The sequence below is a fragment of the Monodon monoceros genome, unplaced genomic scaffold (assembly GCF_005190385.1).
Source record: "Monodon monoceros isolate NGI ecotype Baffin Bay Population unplaced genomic scaffold, NGI_Narwhal_1 Super_Scaffold_3, whole genome shotgun sequence".
Taxonomy (NCBI): domain Eukaryota; kingdom Metazoa; phylum Chordata; class Mammalia; order Artiodactyla; family Monodontidae; genus Monodon; species Monodon monoceros.
The window spans coordinates 30478395-30493455 of NW_021703780.1; the positions used below are offsets into that span (position 1 = coordinate 30478395).

The following is a 15061-nucleotide window of genomic DNA, read 5'->3' on the forward strand; positions in this document are numbered from 1 at the left end:
CTTTTTAAATCCTCTCCCTGGATTTTGGAATTTAGCTGTCTTATTTTAGAAGCAAGTTGTGACACTTTGTCGCTGTTAAATCTTGAAACTATAAAATCACTATCATTGATATGGACCACAACTATTGTTTTGGAAATCAGTCTTCACACATCATGTTCAGTCGGGTACTACAGTCAGTTACAAAGGTTTTATGTAGAAATTTAGTCTGTCAGGTGATATATTTTCGTAAATAAGTTCTTAATGGTAAAATACTCCATGAGTTACATCTACTCATTTTAACAGACTTCATTTATGATAAATAATGGACATATTTTGAGTAGTGCACATTGAAAATTCACAGACACACACACACACACACACGCTTTTCACTTATTATTTTGAGGTGAGGCAGTTGGTCAGCGTGTGCTTTTGTCCCTCACCTAGGAAGAGCCTGAACTTTTAAAACTATTTTACAAAATTGGAGCACATACTTTTGACATTTCATTAGGTTGTTTTGATAATCAATTACTTAAGAATTTAAAGCCTGAAGTGAGGTTTCAGACTTCAGATAGATTCCAGAAGGGGGAAATGTTTGTAGTGTGATGATAACCTATGCATTATGTCCACCACCCACCTGTAATTAGTCCCGTGTAGTGGGTTCATCTTATGTTCTCTATCCAGGCTCTCAAATACTATTTGGGAGTGGGAGAGGGTAAATTCCACTTTTCAGAAGAGGAAGACTTAGTTATGATGTATAAAAATATGTGATGTGATAGATTATTTAATTCATTATCATGCCTGTTTGAAACTGGGTCAAGTTTTGAAAATTTTACTGTAGAAATAGTTACTAAGGATGTCACAGAAATGTAACACTCCCTCATATGACAGAATAAAGAACATTTTAACATATTCTTTGTGACTATATTAGTAACTTTACATCTAATGCTGAAATAGCCCTTGAAATTTGTGTTCCCAATCTGGTTTGAAAAATTCTTATTTTTAAAAAAATAGAGTAACATTGTGAAGAGTAACTTAACTGCTTGAGATGCTGTTTCAAGTTATCCCTCCATATAACAATAGTTTTAAGCATTTTTTTCCCCTCTTCTCTTGGGTGGGAACAGCAAAAGTTTCCATGTATGAGCTATAATTATAATAGGGGTTGTTAATGCAGTCTAGTTGTGTATATGTTCTGCTTCCTTAATGCAGAAATTTTTACAGTAATGCTTATTATCTTCCATTAAATTAAAAAAAATAATCTGTGATTATTGTATTGTATGTGTTATAACTGAGGGGGTCCACTTAGAACTATTGAGGGAGTCACTACAGCAATTTTACATTTTTTTGTAAAATACATAGTGTATTTTCTCATCCTTCTAAGAGAAACCTTTTTTCTCCTTCAGGCTTAATTATTTCTCTTTGACTGAAACTAAGACTGATCCTCTGGTAGCCAGTTAAAATGTGTGAAGTAGGAGGAGTAAAAGAAACTCCAGTCGTTAGTTGTAAGTTATAAAGCAAAGTTAATACAGGTATACACAGCAAAAGGATTTATTTTAAAGGATAAAAGAAAATTTTATAAACTTGCCTTGTAGAACATGTTGGACAGCATAAAGAAAATCTTGTAAGTGTTTAGATATTTTACTATAATACCATCTTAGCTGATGAATGTTGAAGTAGTTTACTTTTGTGTATTAACAGTAACTTGAAATTAAATATTAATACTATATTATGCCTGCTTTCTTTTAAAGTCCAGCATGACTTAATTGGTATGGCTCTTTTAAATCATGCAGAGTATCCTTACAGAGTTTTCTTTTTTATGAGACTAAACGATACTCATTTTGGTAGGTCAAAGAATATGATTAAAATAATCCTAGACGTTTTAATGTTTGCTATGTTTATAACAGTTTCTACTTATGGATAATAGATGTAAACTAAAATTGTATAGAAAGTTATGATTGCATGTAAGTTTTTGACGACTTCTGTGAGCTTTTTAATATCCTGGATATCCTGGGCAACTATAAAGATCTTTTAAAAATGGCTATTACACACTTATCATAATTTTGTTTCAGTTGAATATATGCTTCAATTATGTAAAGTTGCTTAGAAACAAACTTGTGCAGATATCTATGATGCAGTCTAAAATTATAAGTAGATTTCTTGTAGTTGAGCTGGTTAAAATGTAAGTAATACTGCAGGTTTATTGCTCTGTTTTACATAGTAGAGTATAATGTCAAGATAATTCCGTGGTCTGTTATTTTGTAAAATTGCTTCCTTTTAAAAGTTTGCTCAAATATTGGGAGCTGCCGGGGTGAATACTTCACAATACTTTGATTAATATAGTGTCTAATTTTATTTCAGTGAAGGTTAATGAGAATATTAAACTTTCCTTTACTGTTTCAACTACCTCATTTCTATAGCTCTAGAAAACATTTACACTAATGTGAGATAATTTAATTTTTTCTATTTCAAGTCATTAGTCCGAGAAGTAGATAAGTTACAGATGCCAAAAGCAAATTTGTACAGCAATTTCATTTTTCAACTTTTAGTGCAACAAAACAGCATCATTATGATCTTTAATATAATGTTAGCTGGCAAAGCTAGTAAGTTTATCCAAGAAACATACCTTTATGTTTAACAGGTTCATCTCTTACAGGATTTTAAAATATGATAACACTTACCCCAAAAGAAGTTTTGCTGACATGGTGTCACTGTGCTGAAGAGGCTGTTTGATGCCATAGTCCCTCCTTTTATTTTCAGATAGAACTTGCACCCTCTGTTGTAAATTCTGCTTGCAGCCTTAAACTGAAAACACAAACCATACCCAAACCTTGTTTTAGTTTTACAGTATGCCTGCAGTACATAGACTTGATATTTATTTTTTTCTGTCAAGAAATTATGTAGCTGGTAACATGTGAAAAGCAAGGAAACAAAACAAAAAGAGAATGAGCAAATATTGGAAGGACCTACTATTACTGCATAGACTGTGGTTAGAGAGCACTCACTGACTCTGTTGGTCTCGGTGGCTGGTAGTGACCTGCGGAGATTAACCATTTAAAAACCAGAGACTTCTTGCTGTCCTCCTGGAGAAAGTTTGCACCGCACTTGTGGTTCTGTGGTTGTTTGTGAGGCGAATGAAGCATTCACACAATCCAAAAAAGCAAAAGCTTTCAAACTCCTTTTTTTTGCAAAAGCACTATTACTGGAGAGACAGAATCATGTGGTTTGTGACCTCATAGTACTCACAGTCAAGTGGGACTGCCTACCACTGTGGCTTTCCCCCCTTGCTCATGCTCTCTCTTTCTCTCTCTCTCTCTCTCTCTCTCTCTCTCTCTCTTTCTCTCTCTCTCTGACAAAAGGCTTGTGGTAAGGCCCTTCCTGGCATCCAGAAGGATATAGCTTTTTAATTTTTGTGACTCATGAGGATTTGGATAGAATACAAATGCTGAAGGAGCCCAAACTCCTGTAAGGTTAAGCGTTTGTAGAGCAGAACTCTGCTGTTGTGGGCTTTCCTTTCTATCCCCCCACCCCTACTTTTTGTGCCTCCTCCTTTTATTTAGTTCATTATTGTGTCTGTGGAAAAGTGAGCAAAATTGGCTCAAGAGGCTGTGTGTGAAATCCTGAACAACAGTGATGATTTACAGTAATTTACATCTTTGGATTGTATCACATTCTGGGATCTGCTTCATATTTGCTGGGTGATTGGAGTCCTTCTGTTTTCCTTTTTCTTGTCTTCTTAAACTCATGAATCTGTAACTCATTGTAAAAAAGTTTACCTTTCTTAAGGCCTGGTTGCAAACTGCTTGCTGGGCTTGACTGTAATTGGCCGTCATGAAAGTGTTAGTCTGGGGATTCCTTTACAAATATTAAATCACGTCTGTCTAGTTTATGTATGATCGATATTAGATGCCGACTCCTACAGTAAAGATTAAATATAATTAGTATCTTTTGTATTATGTTTACCTTTATCTCATGGCTAGTTTGAGTATCTTTTAAAAATGAATAGCAAAAATCGTAGCATAGTTTATTGGATGAATCTTAGTTTCCTTTATGTGTGTAATAATTTTTATTTTTCAAGGAAATACACTCATTTTGTATCGTTTACTTGGATATTAACTTTAACAGAACCTTTGATAGCAAGTCTTGTACAAATATAAAGTAAAATTCTTATGTTGTAACTTAGATTGTTCAATGTTATTGATTTTTCTAAGCTCAGAATGGAGTGGGTTAACAGAAGCTGTATTTTTTGTTTATAATAGAAGCTTTTGAAATAAATTACAAAATGCTGTGTGTAGTAAGGAATAATGCACACAGAGTATGTTAGTCGTCTCGATTTGCTAATTCTGATTCAGAAGAAAATTGGAAACATCTTTGGGAAACTATCTCCTTTTTTGCCCCTTTGGACATGTATGTATAGAACTCATTTTCTTATTAGGATGATTATATATCATAGGCAGAGAATTTCATATTTATGAATAGAGCTTCCTGTTTTCATCAGTTGAGAGAAATGGGGTATTTTTCAGCAAAAATTATAAAGCTGAACAGACCAATTTTCTAGGCATTTTTTTGCCATTTATCCACGCCACTCTGAATTTGCATGTTAGACTTCTTCCTAGTGTGATAGTAACCAGGAGTGGCATGAAGTAAATGAGTGGGAGGGTGGGCGGAGACAGTGAATTACAAAACATTATTTGGGGTGTATAATGGGGTAAGGACTGGGAAATACTGAGGAGGATGTTAGAGCCAAAGTACCCCTTCGTATGGTCATCCTAGCACAGTTCATTATCTGTTTTTGGTTTATATTTGATAAAGATAAAGGTACTAATGTGTTCATAAGTTTCTTACAAAAAAATAATTTGCCCAAAATACACTGGGAGGATATGGGAATGACTTTAATCCTTTATTATTCAAATATCTAGAACTTTTCCATAATAAATTTTTAGTGATAAAAACCCAGAAATAACGTTTTAGTGTTTTATTTAAAATACATATTTATCATGCCTCATTGTGTATGTAAACAGGTTTTACACTGAAAAGTAAAAGCTTTCATTTAACATGCAGTTATTCATGCAAAAGGGAAAATTTATTCATTGATTCTCTTTCATAAATAAGGCGTACAGTGGGATCTGTAGCTCTAATTAATATCTAAAGTAAGTTAAAGGAGGGCTTTGTCTATGTAATTTGTGGAATTTTCAAACATAGTTCCATATGCACATACAATAGCAGCAGAATCAGGCAATTGAAAAAATTTAGTAGTCTGCTAAGTAAATGCTTTTCTTTTTCCAGAATGAGTTTTCAGTTTCTGCGTTTGGATTTGCTGACATCTTAAAACTTTTTGCTAAATATTTTCTCCCTTAAAATTTTTTGTTTTTATTAAGTGTACTTTGGCCCTCCAAATTAACTGTATATGTATTTGAATAATTTTTAACATCTATGTGTCTCTTAACTGCTTGTTCTGTTTTTGCAGGTAACCCTCCTGCACATAATTTTTGGGTCAGGGTAATCACTCTTACTGCTTAAGAGTTTAATAGATATTGTTGAATATGCCCTTTCTGTTCTGTGTGAGGCCCATCAAATTCTGGCAGGAGAAAGTAGTGGAGTCTTGTGCTTTAAAGTCTGTATATTCATTATCCGCACACACACAAACACATGCATACGTACATACATACATATACTTTTTTTCTTTTTATAAATTGAAAATTATCCTCTTTGGAGCAAATATTACTTTGTGGTAAAAATTTTAAAACAACAGTGATAACTGGTACACATTTGATAATTGACAGTCTGTTTCATTAGAAATAGCTTACCACATGTGTTGAAGAGAGACTGACTCAGAAAAGTCACTGCAGATAAAGCAAGCTCTTGATTATGCTTAAAATCAGAAATGCAAACCACAGGGTTTTTTTGGTTTTTTAAAGACCCTCAAAACTTCATTCTTTTAGGGGATATATTAGTATTTGCTATGTTGAAGTAAGTATCGAGTTTAAGTCTGCTGTATAAATTATGTATTGTAATGCCATGGAAATGAAATATAGCTTTGAACTTGAAAACAGTTTCACGAAAAGTAAAGAAGTCAGTTATTTGTTTTCCCATTGCCTTGTATTTAATAAGTTTGTCAACATTGGTCGAATTTTTTACATTTACATTTTACATACAATGTAAAACTATAATGTTTTAAATACTACATATATATCTTCATTGTTACCTTTTGAATCATTTTTAATTTTCTGAATTAATGATCCTATTATAATACAGTAGTTTTATCAATACCAGTCTTGTGCCCATTTCTATTTTTTTGATTGTTTTAAACTTATATTTGTTGCTGTTCTATTTTTCTTTTAATTGAAAACAATAGAAGCAAAATAGGTTTGATGTAGGAATTTTATAAATTGTAGAAATCCTGTTTTGGCTTAAAATGTTCTCATTGATTATGAGGTTTCAGCAAGGAATTTTCTTAATTTATTGTTTCAACTTGGTATGTGACAATTTTATTTGGATTTGATGTATAGCTGTTGAGACTTACATAGCATTTATTGGGCCTTTTATTGATGCTTTGAAAAATTTTTACATTAGTAAAATATGTATAATTTTATTGCTATTTTAAATTATGATTATGAGAGATTTAATTACACTTCCTTATTTTAATGGGGTATATATCCATGTTCACACCTGCACACACATGTGTGGTTGTATGTGTGTACAAGGTATTATTTTTTGGTACTTAAAAAATTTACATATATATGTGTGTGTATGTATATATATATACTAAAAAAGGTGGTATTTTTTGTAATCAGAGTATTCTTTGTTTTTCTCCTCAGTTTCTTTAAATTTTGTAAAAACCCAAAGCACTACCATATCCATGATTGTTTGAACAACTTCGTTTGGTTAGTATTAGCAGCTCTCTGTCTAATGTGAGATAATGTGGAAGTTGGATGCCAAAAGAGAAAGTAGTTAACTTTTGTGTCTCTCTCTCTCCCCTTCTCTCTCCCCTTCCACTCCTCCCCCTTTCTTCCCTCTCTCCTCCAGGCTTTTTTGGTTTCTCTTTCTCTGTTTTGACATTTATAAAATCTCAAAGTAGATTCTTAAGGTTCTAGTAGGGGATATTGACATTAATCTTCACTAACGAATACGTTACAGGTTTGAAGCGTCTGACATTCAAGGCAAACCATTGTTATATCTTGTTACAGTACACCTCATGTGTTCGATGGTATTGGCACCTGATTACAGAGAATTCTTTTAACACTTTTTAATTCCTTCCTCTGTGTTAATTTACTTTTACATTGTTTCACATGAATTTAGCCCTTTAATTATGAGGATTACTTTTTTCTCCCTTTGACTGTTTTTCAAAGTACACAGTGATCCATACTTGTTTAATGTAACTGTATAAATAATTCATGTTTCTTATAATTATTAGAACAATTCGTCTTCTGCTGTCATTTTTCTAAGAAGAAAAAAAAGTCGAGAACTTGCAGAAAATATGGGAAACATGCTCAATATGACAGCTGAGGATGTGGCTAGGGTAAAGCAGGAAACTACTACCCACAATGCAATGTTACATATACTACCACTTAATAAAATTTATATCAGACATGCTACTGACAAAACCAAAGGAAAATAATATCCCAACTATACTAGTTAACATACTAAATATATCTAGGGAAAAGTGAAACTAATCTTTTTGGAACCTTTGTACTTAGAGAATATAGTAAATGAAAGTGTGGGACATCATAGTACATTGGAGCCTTTGTGCTATGGGACTTGTTTGTAGGTGAAGCTCTCTTAGAACTTTTTGGATATTCACTTTCCTGGAAAAGGCACAAAAGGGCACCCTTTTTCTTTTTTGATTGAATTGTTGCAGTATTATATAGGGTTCGAGGACATTGTCATCTAGTAGGAAAAATAAGTTAAATTATGAGATGTTCATCACGATTATTTATACTTTTCACCCAGCCAGGTATATTTCTTTACACTTTGCTTTAAGTTGTTTTTTATTGCCAGGTTTGAGATGGGGCTTGAATTGTTCACTGAAGCATTTTTCTTTTCAAAGTAATTGTTTTTCTTGCTCTTTTTATTTATCTTAACCTACCTATAGCTTACCTGACCAGTTTATATGCTTTACTAAAGGGGGGTTTAATCTAAAGCAGAAAACTGCTTTTATAATGTGGTTGAAAAAGATACAAAGATATCTTCTAAAAAAAAAATCAGGTTTTAATATATTTAGGGTTTCTGTTTTTGCGTCTTAATCTTTTGTGCTCTTAACTGTCAGACTTTACTAATTTTGATGAATTTAGTACCTTAGTAATTTAGATGAATTTTGAGGTTTTATAAGGGAGGTTTTTAAATATTTAAATAAGGGAAACATAATAGTTCTTTTGAATTGGTAAATAATGTATAGAAATTGTATTAGATAAAGAAAAGAAAAGACTATTAAGTTAGTGTTACTTATGAAAGATTCCTTAGTATTCCAGTATATAAGTTGTCACTGTTTCCGACCTGGCATGGTATTTGTCATCTCACCATTTAAACATTAATATATTGTCTATCTGTCTATATCTCTATTAAGGCTGATTTGCTTAATTGTTTGAAGTATTTTCTCCTTAAGAGACTGCTTATCAATAACAGCTGTAGCACTGTGGCTTTTCTCCATGGACTCATGGTGGTCTTTGGAACAACGTTCTTCAACTTTGACAGGTGAGACAGAGGCTCTCCAGTGCCACTGCATTTGGATGAATCTAGCTGTGGTTGGAGAAAGTGCATCTTGCCAAAATATATGGGTGAGACCACACACAGCCTTTAAAATAGTTATTGTAGGCTTATTTTTAGGGATACATGTCTTGACAGTTCTTTTATTTGCATGCCAATTTCATTGCTGTGTATAGATTTTTCATTGGTTTCTGTAAAGGCAATTGCAGATTTAGGTCACTATTTGTTAAGCCTTGTGTATAATTTACACTGGAAAATACTCTTGAGTTCAGCCATAATTAACAATATAGAGAATATATTGGAAATGAATCACTAGAATACTGATCTTTTTGTTTTTATAAATTTGACAGTATTCCCATTGGAAATCTCAATTTCCCAGACAGCTTAGTAGTCAGAAATTGCTCCAATTTGAACTTAAAGATTAAATAAATTATGAAAGAATTTGAAAATATTTATATACTTTAATTATATTAATAATAAAAAATTTGTGGTTTATGTTATTCAGAAGTACATATTTTTATAATGGTATAATAAAGCATTGTTCAAAATATAAGTTTTACACTTTAGTAAAAGCTTGAAAATTTTGAAACAAATTGCCAAAGAAGTCAGTTTCTTAGTGCATGGGCATAATATGCAAGCCATTCAGTCTTTTTATGGGATGATTAAAGCTTTATTTAACTTAGTGAACTATAAAAATTGACTACATTTTTTTTTAAAAGTATGTTTTGTCTTCTAAAACTGGCTTTTTCAGTGACCAGTAAAGAGCACGCTTTAGACTTTTAGAAAATATTGTTTCTTTTTATAAGATATAGTATTTGGATAGTTATTCATGATTCTTATTAAGTTATTAGTGATAACAGTATTAAAGCTTAATTTCATAAGTCCTGGCATGTCCTAGTCACAAGACTTTTCACTTGATGATCAATGAATGTTGGCTAGGTATATATTTATAAAAAATGAAATCAGCTATGATAAGATTGCAATTTCATTGTAGATATTTTCATAGTGAAAACAGAATCTACTGAGATAATTGGAAATTCAATTTACTCCCCACCATTATCCCAGTACCTTTCCATTGCTGAATGGTTCTGGCAGGAAAGTACTGGGGAAATTGTGTTCCTACAGCTTTTCCAGAGAACAAGTTTTTGGAAAGAAGAGAGAAGATAGTATACACAAAAAGACTGTTTAAAGAAAAATTTGGCCCTTGTCTCTCAGAAATTGGTCATGTATGTGAACCTTGACTGGATGCTAGATTTTTTAAAAAGCTTCGTAAGTCATTTTTAGGATATTTGAGGAAACCTGAATATGGACTTGATATTGATGATACTATGGAATATTTATTAAGTGTGATAATGCTGTTGCACATATAAAGGAAAATATCCTTACTCTTAAAAGAGGTGCATGATGAGTTATTTTCATGAAGTCAGTACTAAAATTCATACATAAGACAGATGTGGCAAAATGTTAACTATTGGTGAGTCCAGGTGAAGGGACTTTTTTTTTTTTTTTTTACTATTTATTTTAGGCATTCTGCTATTTTTCATCTTAAACAATAACTTCTTTTTTTAACATCTTTATTGGAGTATAATTACTTAACAATGGTGTGTTAGTTTCTGCTTTATAACAAAGTGAATCAGCTATACATATAGATATAACAATAACTTCTTAAAGATGAAACATGTTTTGGAAAAGGTGTATGGGGATTTGATTTCAAAATGAAATCAGGTAGATGGGGAAAATTCCTTTATTTTTATAAATAGTAAGTTTTTTTTTTTTGTAAAGAAGTGAATATGGATAGCCTGGGCTATACATAGCAATTTTAGGTTTTAGTTTATAGTTTTATTTTTTACATAGAAATTCCATTCACATTAAAAGAACTAACTTTCACAAATTTATACGTGGCAAATATAGATTGAAAATGGTAAAATATTTTTGAAAATAGCAATATAAAAATTTTTACCTTTTTATTATAGTAACTCAGGTCTAGACCAATAAGCTAGAGGTTTTTAGACGATCAAAATAAGCCTCTGTTATTATATGTCCTTGTTTATTAATTGGATGCTTCTAAGATATGTAAAAATGCCTTTAAAAGTTCATTCACATTAAATAAATACTATGAATTGTACCACCGCTACTAAATTGTTTATAATATTAAATTATACTCTTTGAAGAAGTATTTTAATGAGCAGAAGCCTATATTTCTGTATTTAAATTATTCTGAATTTGTGTGTTTTTAGTTAACACCCTACCAGAGATGTTTACATTTTTTCTGTAGAGGGCTAGATAGTAAAGATTTTTGGCTTTGTGTGCTGTAAGGTCCCTGTTTACTACTCAACTCTGCCATTGTAGTCTGAAAGAGAGACAGTAAGTAAATTAGACAATAGGTGAATGAATGGGCATGGCTGTGTTTCAGTAAAACCATATATGCATGAACGGGCAGCTGGTGTGCCATAGTCTGCCCACTCCTGCTACCTCTGTACTTTTATATATAGAACTTGTGGCCTAGTGGATAGCCTCTTTTATAGAAGAGGCAAGAACAGTTTGAAATAATGATCAAACTTTTAATTTACTTATTATAATGAAAATCTTTTCTTAAAGTATTTTAAAAATCCGGGTTTTTTTTTTGTTTTGTTTTAATTGATTGTTATGTGAAAGATCATATCTGTGGGGCTTTATAACTGTCTTTTGAATTGAGTAGTGTAATTTCATCTTGATCATATAATTATATTGTGAATAGTTTTATAAGGCACCCTAAAATTCTTTTAGGAATAGGGTTGGAATCCAAATAAGTAATCTTGATTTTAATGTATCCCCAAATTATCATAAATCTCAGTATTTATATTAGTCGTTCATTATTACTAGTAAGAAGGATGGTAAGATTCCTATGCCTTTTATCCACAGAAATGTTTTCTTTTCAGAATTCACAGGATTTAATGCCCAAGCCTAAAATATTTAACAGAAATCTTATCAGAGATTATAAGCTATTGTCTCTCTTTTTCATTTATATTTGAATTTAAATCTGAGTAGATAAAGGAATGAATTATTTTTGGTATTAATCTCTAAAACATTCATTGCACCCATCACTGTACATATTATCCAAAGTAAACCAGCTTTCTGAGGATTCACCTACGTTAGCTCGACTGACTATTGTTTATTGGGTGAAGATGATGATTACAACAACTGAGCAGGAAAAGAACACGTTTTTTTCAATTGGTAAAGAGCAAATGAACCCATATTTTGATCTGAATTTGAGACCTTTAGTGTATCATTACTACTATATAAATCTCATAAAATTTCATCACAAAGTCTTCCTCCCTTCTTTCTCTCCTGCAAGCTGCGGTCGTTGCCTGCTTGCCCTCATTTATGATAAAGTTCTAACATGATTGTTTTTACGCCACACCCCTTTCCCCAATATTTAATTATAAAACAGACACATAAATCATTGCAAGTAATGAGAATAGCCTGTCTGGGGACTAAACACACAAAAGTACTAATAAACCAAACCTCAAAAAGCATCCTCCAAGGTCATTTAATGTGGATTCAGACTACCCTATCTACCTTAATAGATTTTTTTAAAAGGTAGCACTGTGCTGAAAGCAGTTTAACAAACAGGAAGAACATTTTATTAAACATACTTTGTTTAAAAAAGTTAAGGAAATATTTAATATGTAAGCAAGATTTTTATAAATTAATTCAAAAGAGTTTTGGCATTTAAAGTTTTAATGTTCATTTATTAGGAAGATGAACCTTTGAGGAATAAAACCTGGCCTAAAAGTTAATGGTTAAATACAGATTTATTATGTTTTGCCTTCTGTTTGTACAATTTTAAATTTCCAGGGTTCTTGTCCTTTTAGCTATCAGTTCAGTTTTTAAAAAATTAAGAATCCTAAAGTTTGCATATTTCTGGAAGAGCTTATGGATTATTCCATATAATTGATACATATGACAGCACTGCTCTTTAGTTATTTACTGTCTGAAATCGTTATAAAGCTTAATACTGGAAGTGTCAAAAAGAACCATTTAAAAACTTAACAGGTTTTATTTTTTAGAGCCATTTTAATTTTACAGAAATTTGAGTGGGAAGTACTGGCTTCTATATACTTCCCCCAGCCCTCAGTTTCCCCTACTATTAACATCTTCCATTGGGGCCTGTGTTTGCTACAATTGATGAACCAATATTGGTATGTTATCTCCTGAAGTCAGTAGTTTATATTAGGCATCATTCTTTGTTGTGCAGTTCTGTAGGCTTGATCAAATGCATAATGTTATATACCCATTATTATAGTATCATACAGAATATTTTTTTCTAGAAATCGCCATAAAATTTTGGTTAAATACGCATAACAAAATTCAGCGTCTTAACCATTTTAGCAACTGGTGTTTTTACTCCGTCTGTAGTACTGTCTGTTTCAGAATGTCATATAGTTGGAATCATACAAAACGTAGGCTTTTCAGACTGAATTCTTTCACTCAGCAGTGTTCATTTAAGGTTCTTTTGTGTCTTTTTTGTGGCTTAAAAGCTGATTTCTTTTTACTGCTGAAAAATATCTCATTATATGGATGTACCACAGTTCGTTTATCCATTCACCTATTGAAGGAAATCTTGGTTGCTTCCAGTTTCTGGCAGTTATGAATAAAGCTGCTATAAATATAAGTGCTGGTTTTTGTGTGGACATGTTTTCAACTCACTTGGGTAAATATCGGGTTTTCAACTCATTTGGGTAAATATCAGTACTTAGGAGTGCAATTTCTAGATTGTTTGTTAAGACCGTGTTTAACTTTGTAAGAAACTGCCAAACTGTCGTCCAAAGTAGCTTTTACCGTTTTGTATTCAGAGCAGTAAATAGTGAGAGCTCCCATTGCTCCACCCTTGTCAGCTTTTGCTGTTCTCAGTGTTTTGGATTTTAGCTATTCTGATAGGTGTGTAATAGTATCTCATCATTGTTTTAATTTGTATATTCCTTAATGGCAAATGGTGTTGAGCAACTTTTCATATGCTTATTTGCCATCTGTATATCTTAGGGAGGTATCTGTTCAGATCTATCCCCCGTTTTAAATTAAAATTTTTTAAATTGAGTTTTAAGAGTTCTTTGTACATACCACATTTGGTTTGTACATTCCAAATGTGAATGTGACACTTGAATTATTTCCACCTTTTGGTTATTGTGAATAATGCTGTAATTGAACATTGATGTTTAAGTATCTGTTCAAGTTCCTGTATTCAGTTCTTTTGAGTGTATACCTAGGAGTGGAATTGCTGGGTCATATAGTACTTCTGTGTTTAGCTTTTTGAGGAGCTGCCAAATGAGATGTGTGTTTTGCAAATATTTTCTCCCAATCTGTGGCTTGTCTTTTCATTCTCTTTACGGTATCTTTCGCACAGTGGAAGTTTTTCATTTTAATGAAGTCTAGCTTACAGTTTTTTCTCTCATGAATCATACTTTTGGTGTTTGTATCTAAAAAGTCTTTCCAAATTCAAGTCATCTAGATTTTCTCCTATCTTCTCTTCTAGAAATTTCATAGTTTTGAATTTTACATTTGGTTTGTGGACTATTTTGAGTTAATCTTTGTGAAAGATGTAGGGTCAGTGTCTAGATTCATTTCTTTTACATTTGGATGTTTAGTTATTCCAGCACCATTTGGTGAAAAGAGTATCTGTTGGATTGCCCTGCTCATTTGCGTGCATCTGTTTCTGGGCTCTCTGTTCTGTTCCATTGATTTAGATGTCTCTTCTTTTGCCAATACTGTGCTGTCTTGATTACTGTAGCTTTATTATGGTGCAGTGACATATCAGTTTGTTGATATTCACAAAGTAACTTGCTGGAATTTTCTTTGGGATTGCATTGAATCTATAGATCCAGTTGGAAAAAACTGATATCTTAACAATTTTGAGTGGGAAAGCTGTGTCAGTGAACACAGACTGTCTTTCCATTTTATTTCAGTCTTCACTGATCTCTTTAATTAGAGTTTTGTAGTTTACCTCATATAGATCTACATAGTTTATTAGATTAATATTATATATAAGTATTCATTTTTTTAATGTCAAGGTAAATGGTACATATTTTTAAAATTTCAAATTCCAATTACTGATTCCTGGTATGCAGGCAAGTAATTGGCTTTCATACATTTACCTTATATTCTACAACCTTGCTATTATTAATTGTCTATTGTTTCTAGGAGTTTTTTATTGATTCTTTGTAATTTTATACATAGACAGTCACGTCACCTGTGAACAAAGATAGTTTTATTTCTTCATTTCCAATCTTTATACCTTTTATGTCCTTTCCTTAGCTTATTGCGTTAGCTAGAACTTCTAGTATGATGTTGAATAGTAGTGGTGGTGAAAAGGGAATATCCTTGCCTTGTTACTGATCTTAGAGAGGAA

General features: G+C 32.1%; 2 protein-coding genes across 10 annotated transcripts in view; one reads left to right on the forward strand and one right to left on the reverse strand.

The window, feature by feature from the left end:
- LOC114907724 (runt-related transcription factor 2-like) overlaps window positions 1-3122 on the reverse strand; it is a 44861-nt gene extending 41739 nt beyond the window's left edge. Inside the window, exons 1-2 of one of the 2 annotated variants that reach the window (XM_029243542.1) lie at window positions 2944-3122; window positions 2655-2778 (exon numbers count right to left, since the gene is read on the reverse strand). In XM_029243542.1, the coding sequence (XP_029099375.1) occupies window positions 2655-2778; window positions 2944-3027 (208 nt within the window). In that variant the 5' untranslated portion in view covers window positions 3028-3122. The remainder of the gene's footprint in view (window positions 1-2654; window positions 2779-2943) is intronic. The other variant, XM_029243541.1, reaches the window with a different exon arrangement.
- The window catches only part of SUPT3H (SPT3 homolog, SAGA and STAGA complex component), a 389529-nt gene that overhangs the window by 46215 nt on the left and 328253 nt on the right, over window positions 1-15061 (forward strand). The window lies entirely within an intron of this gene.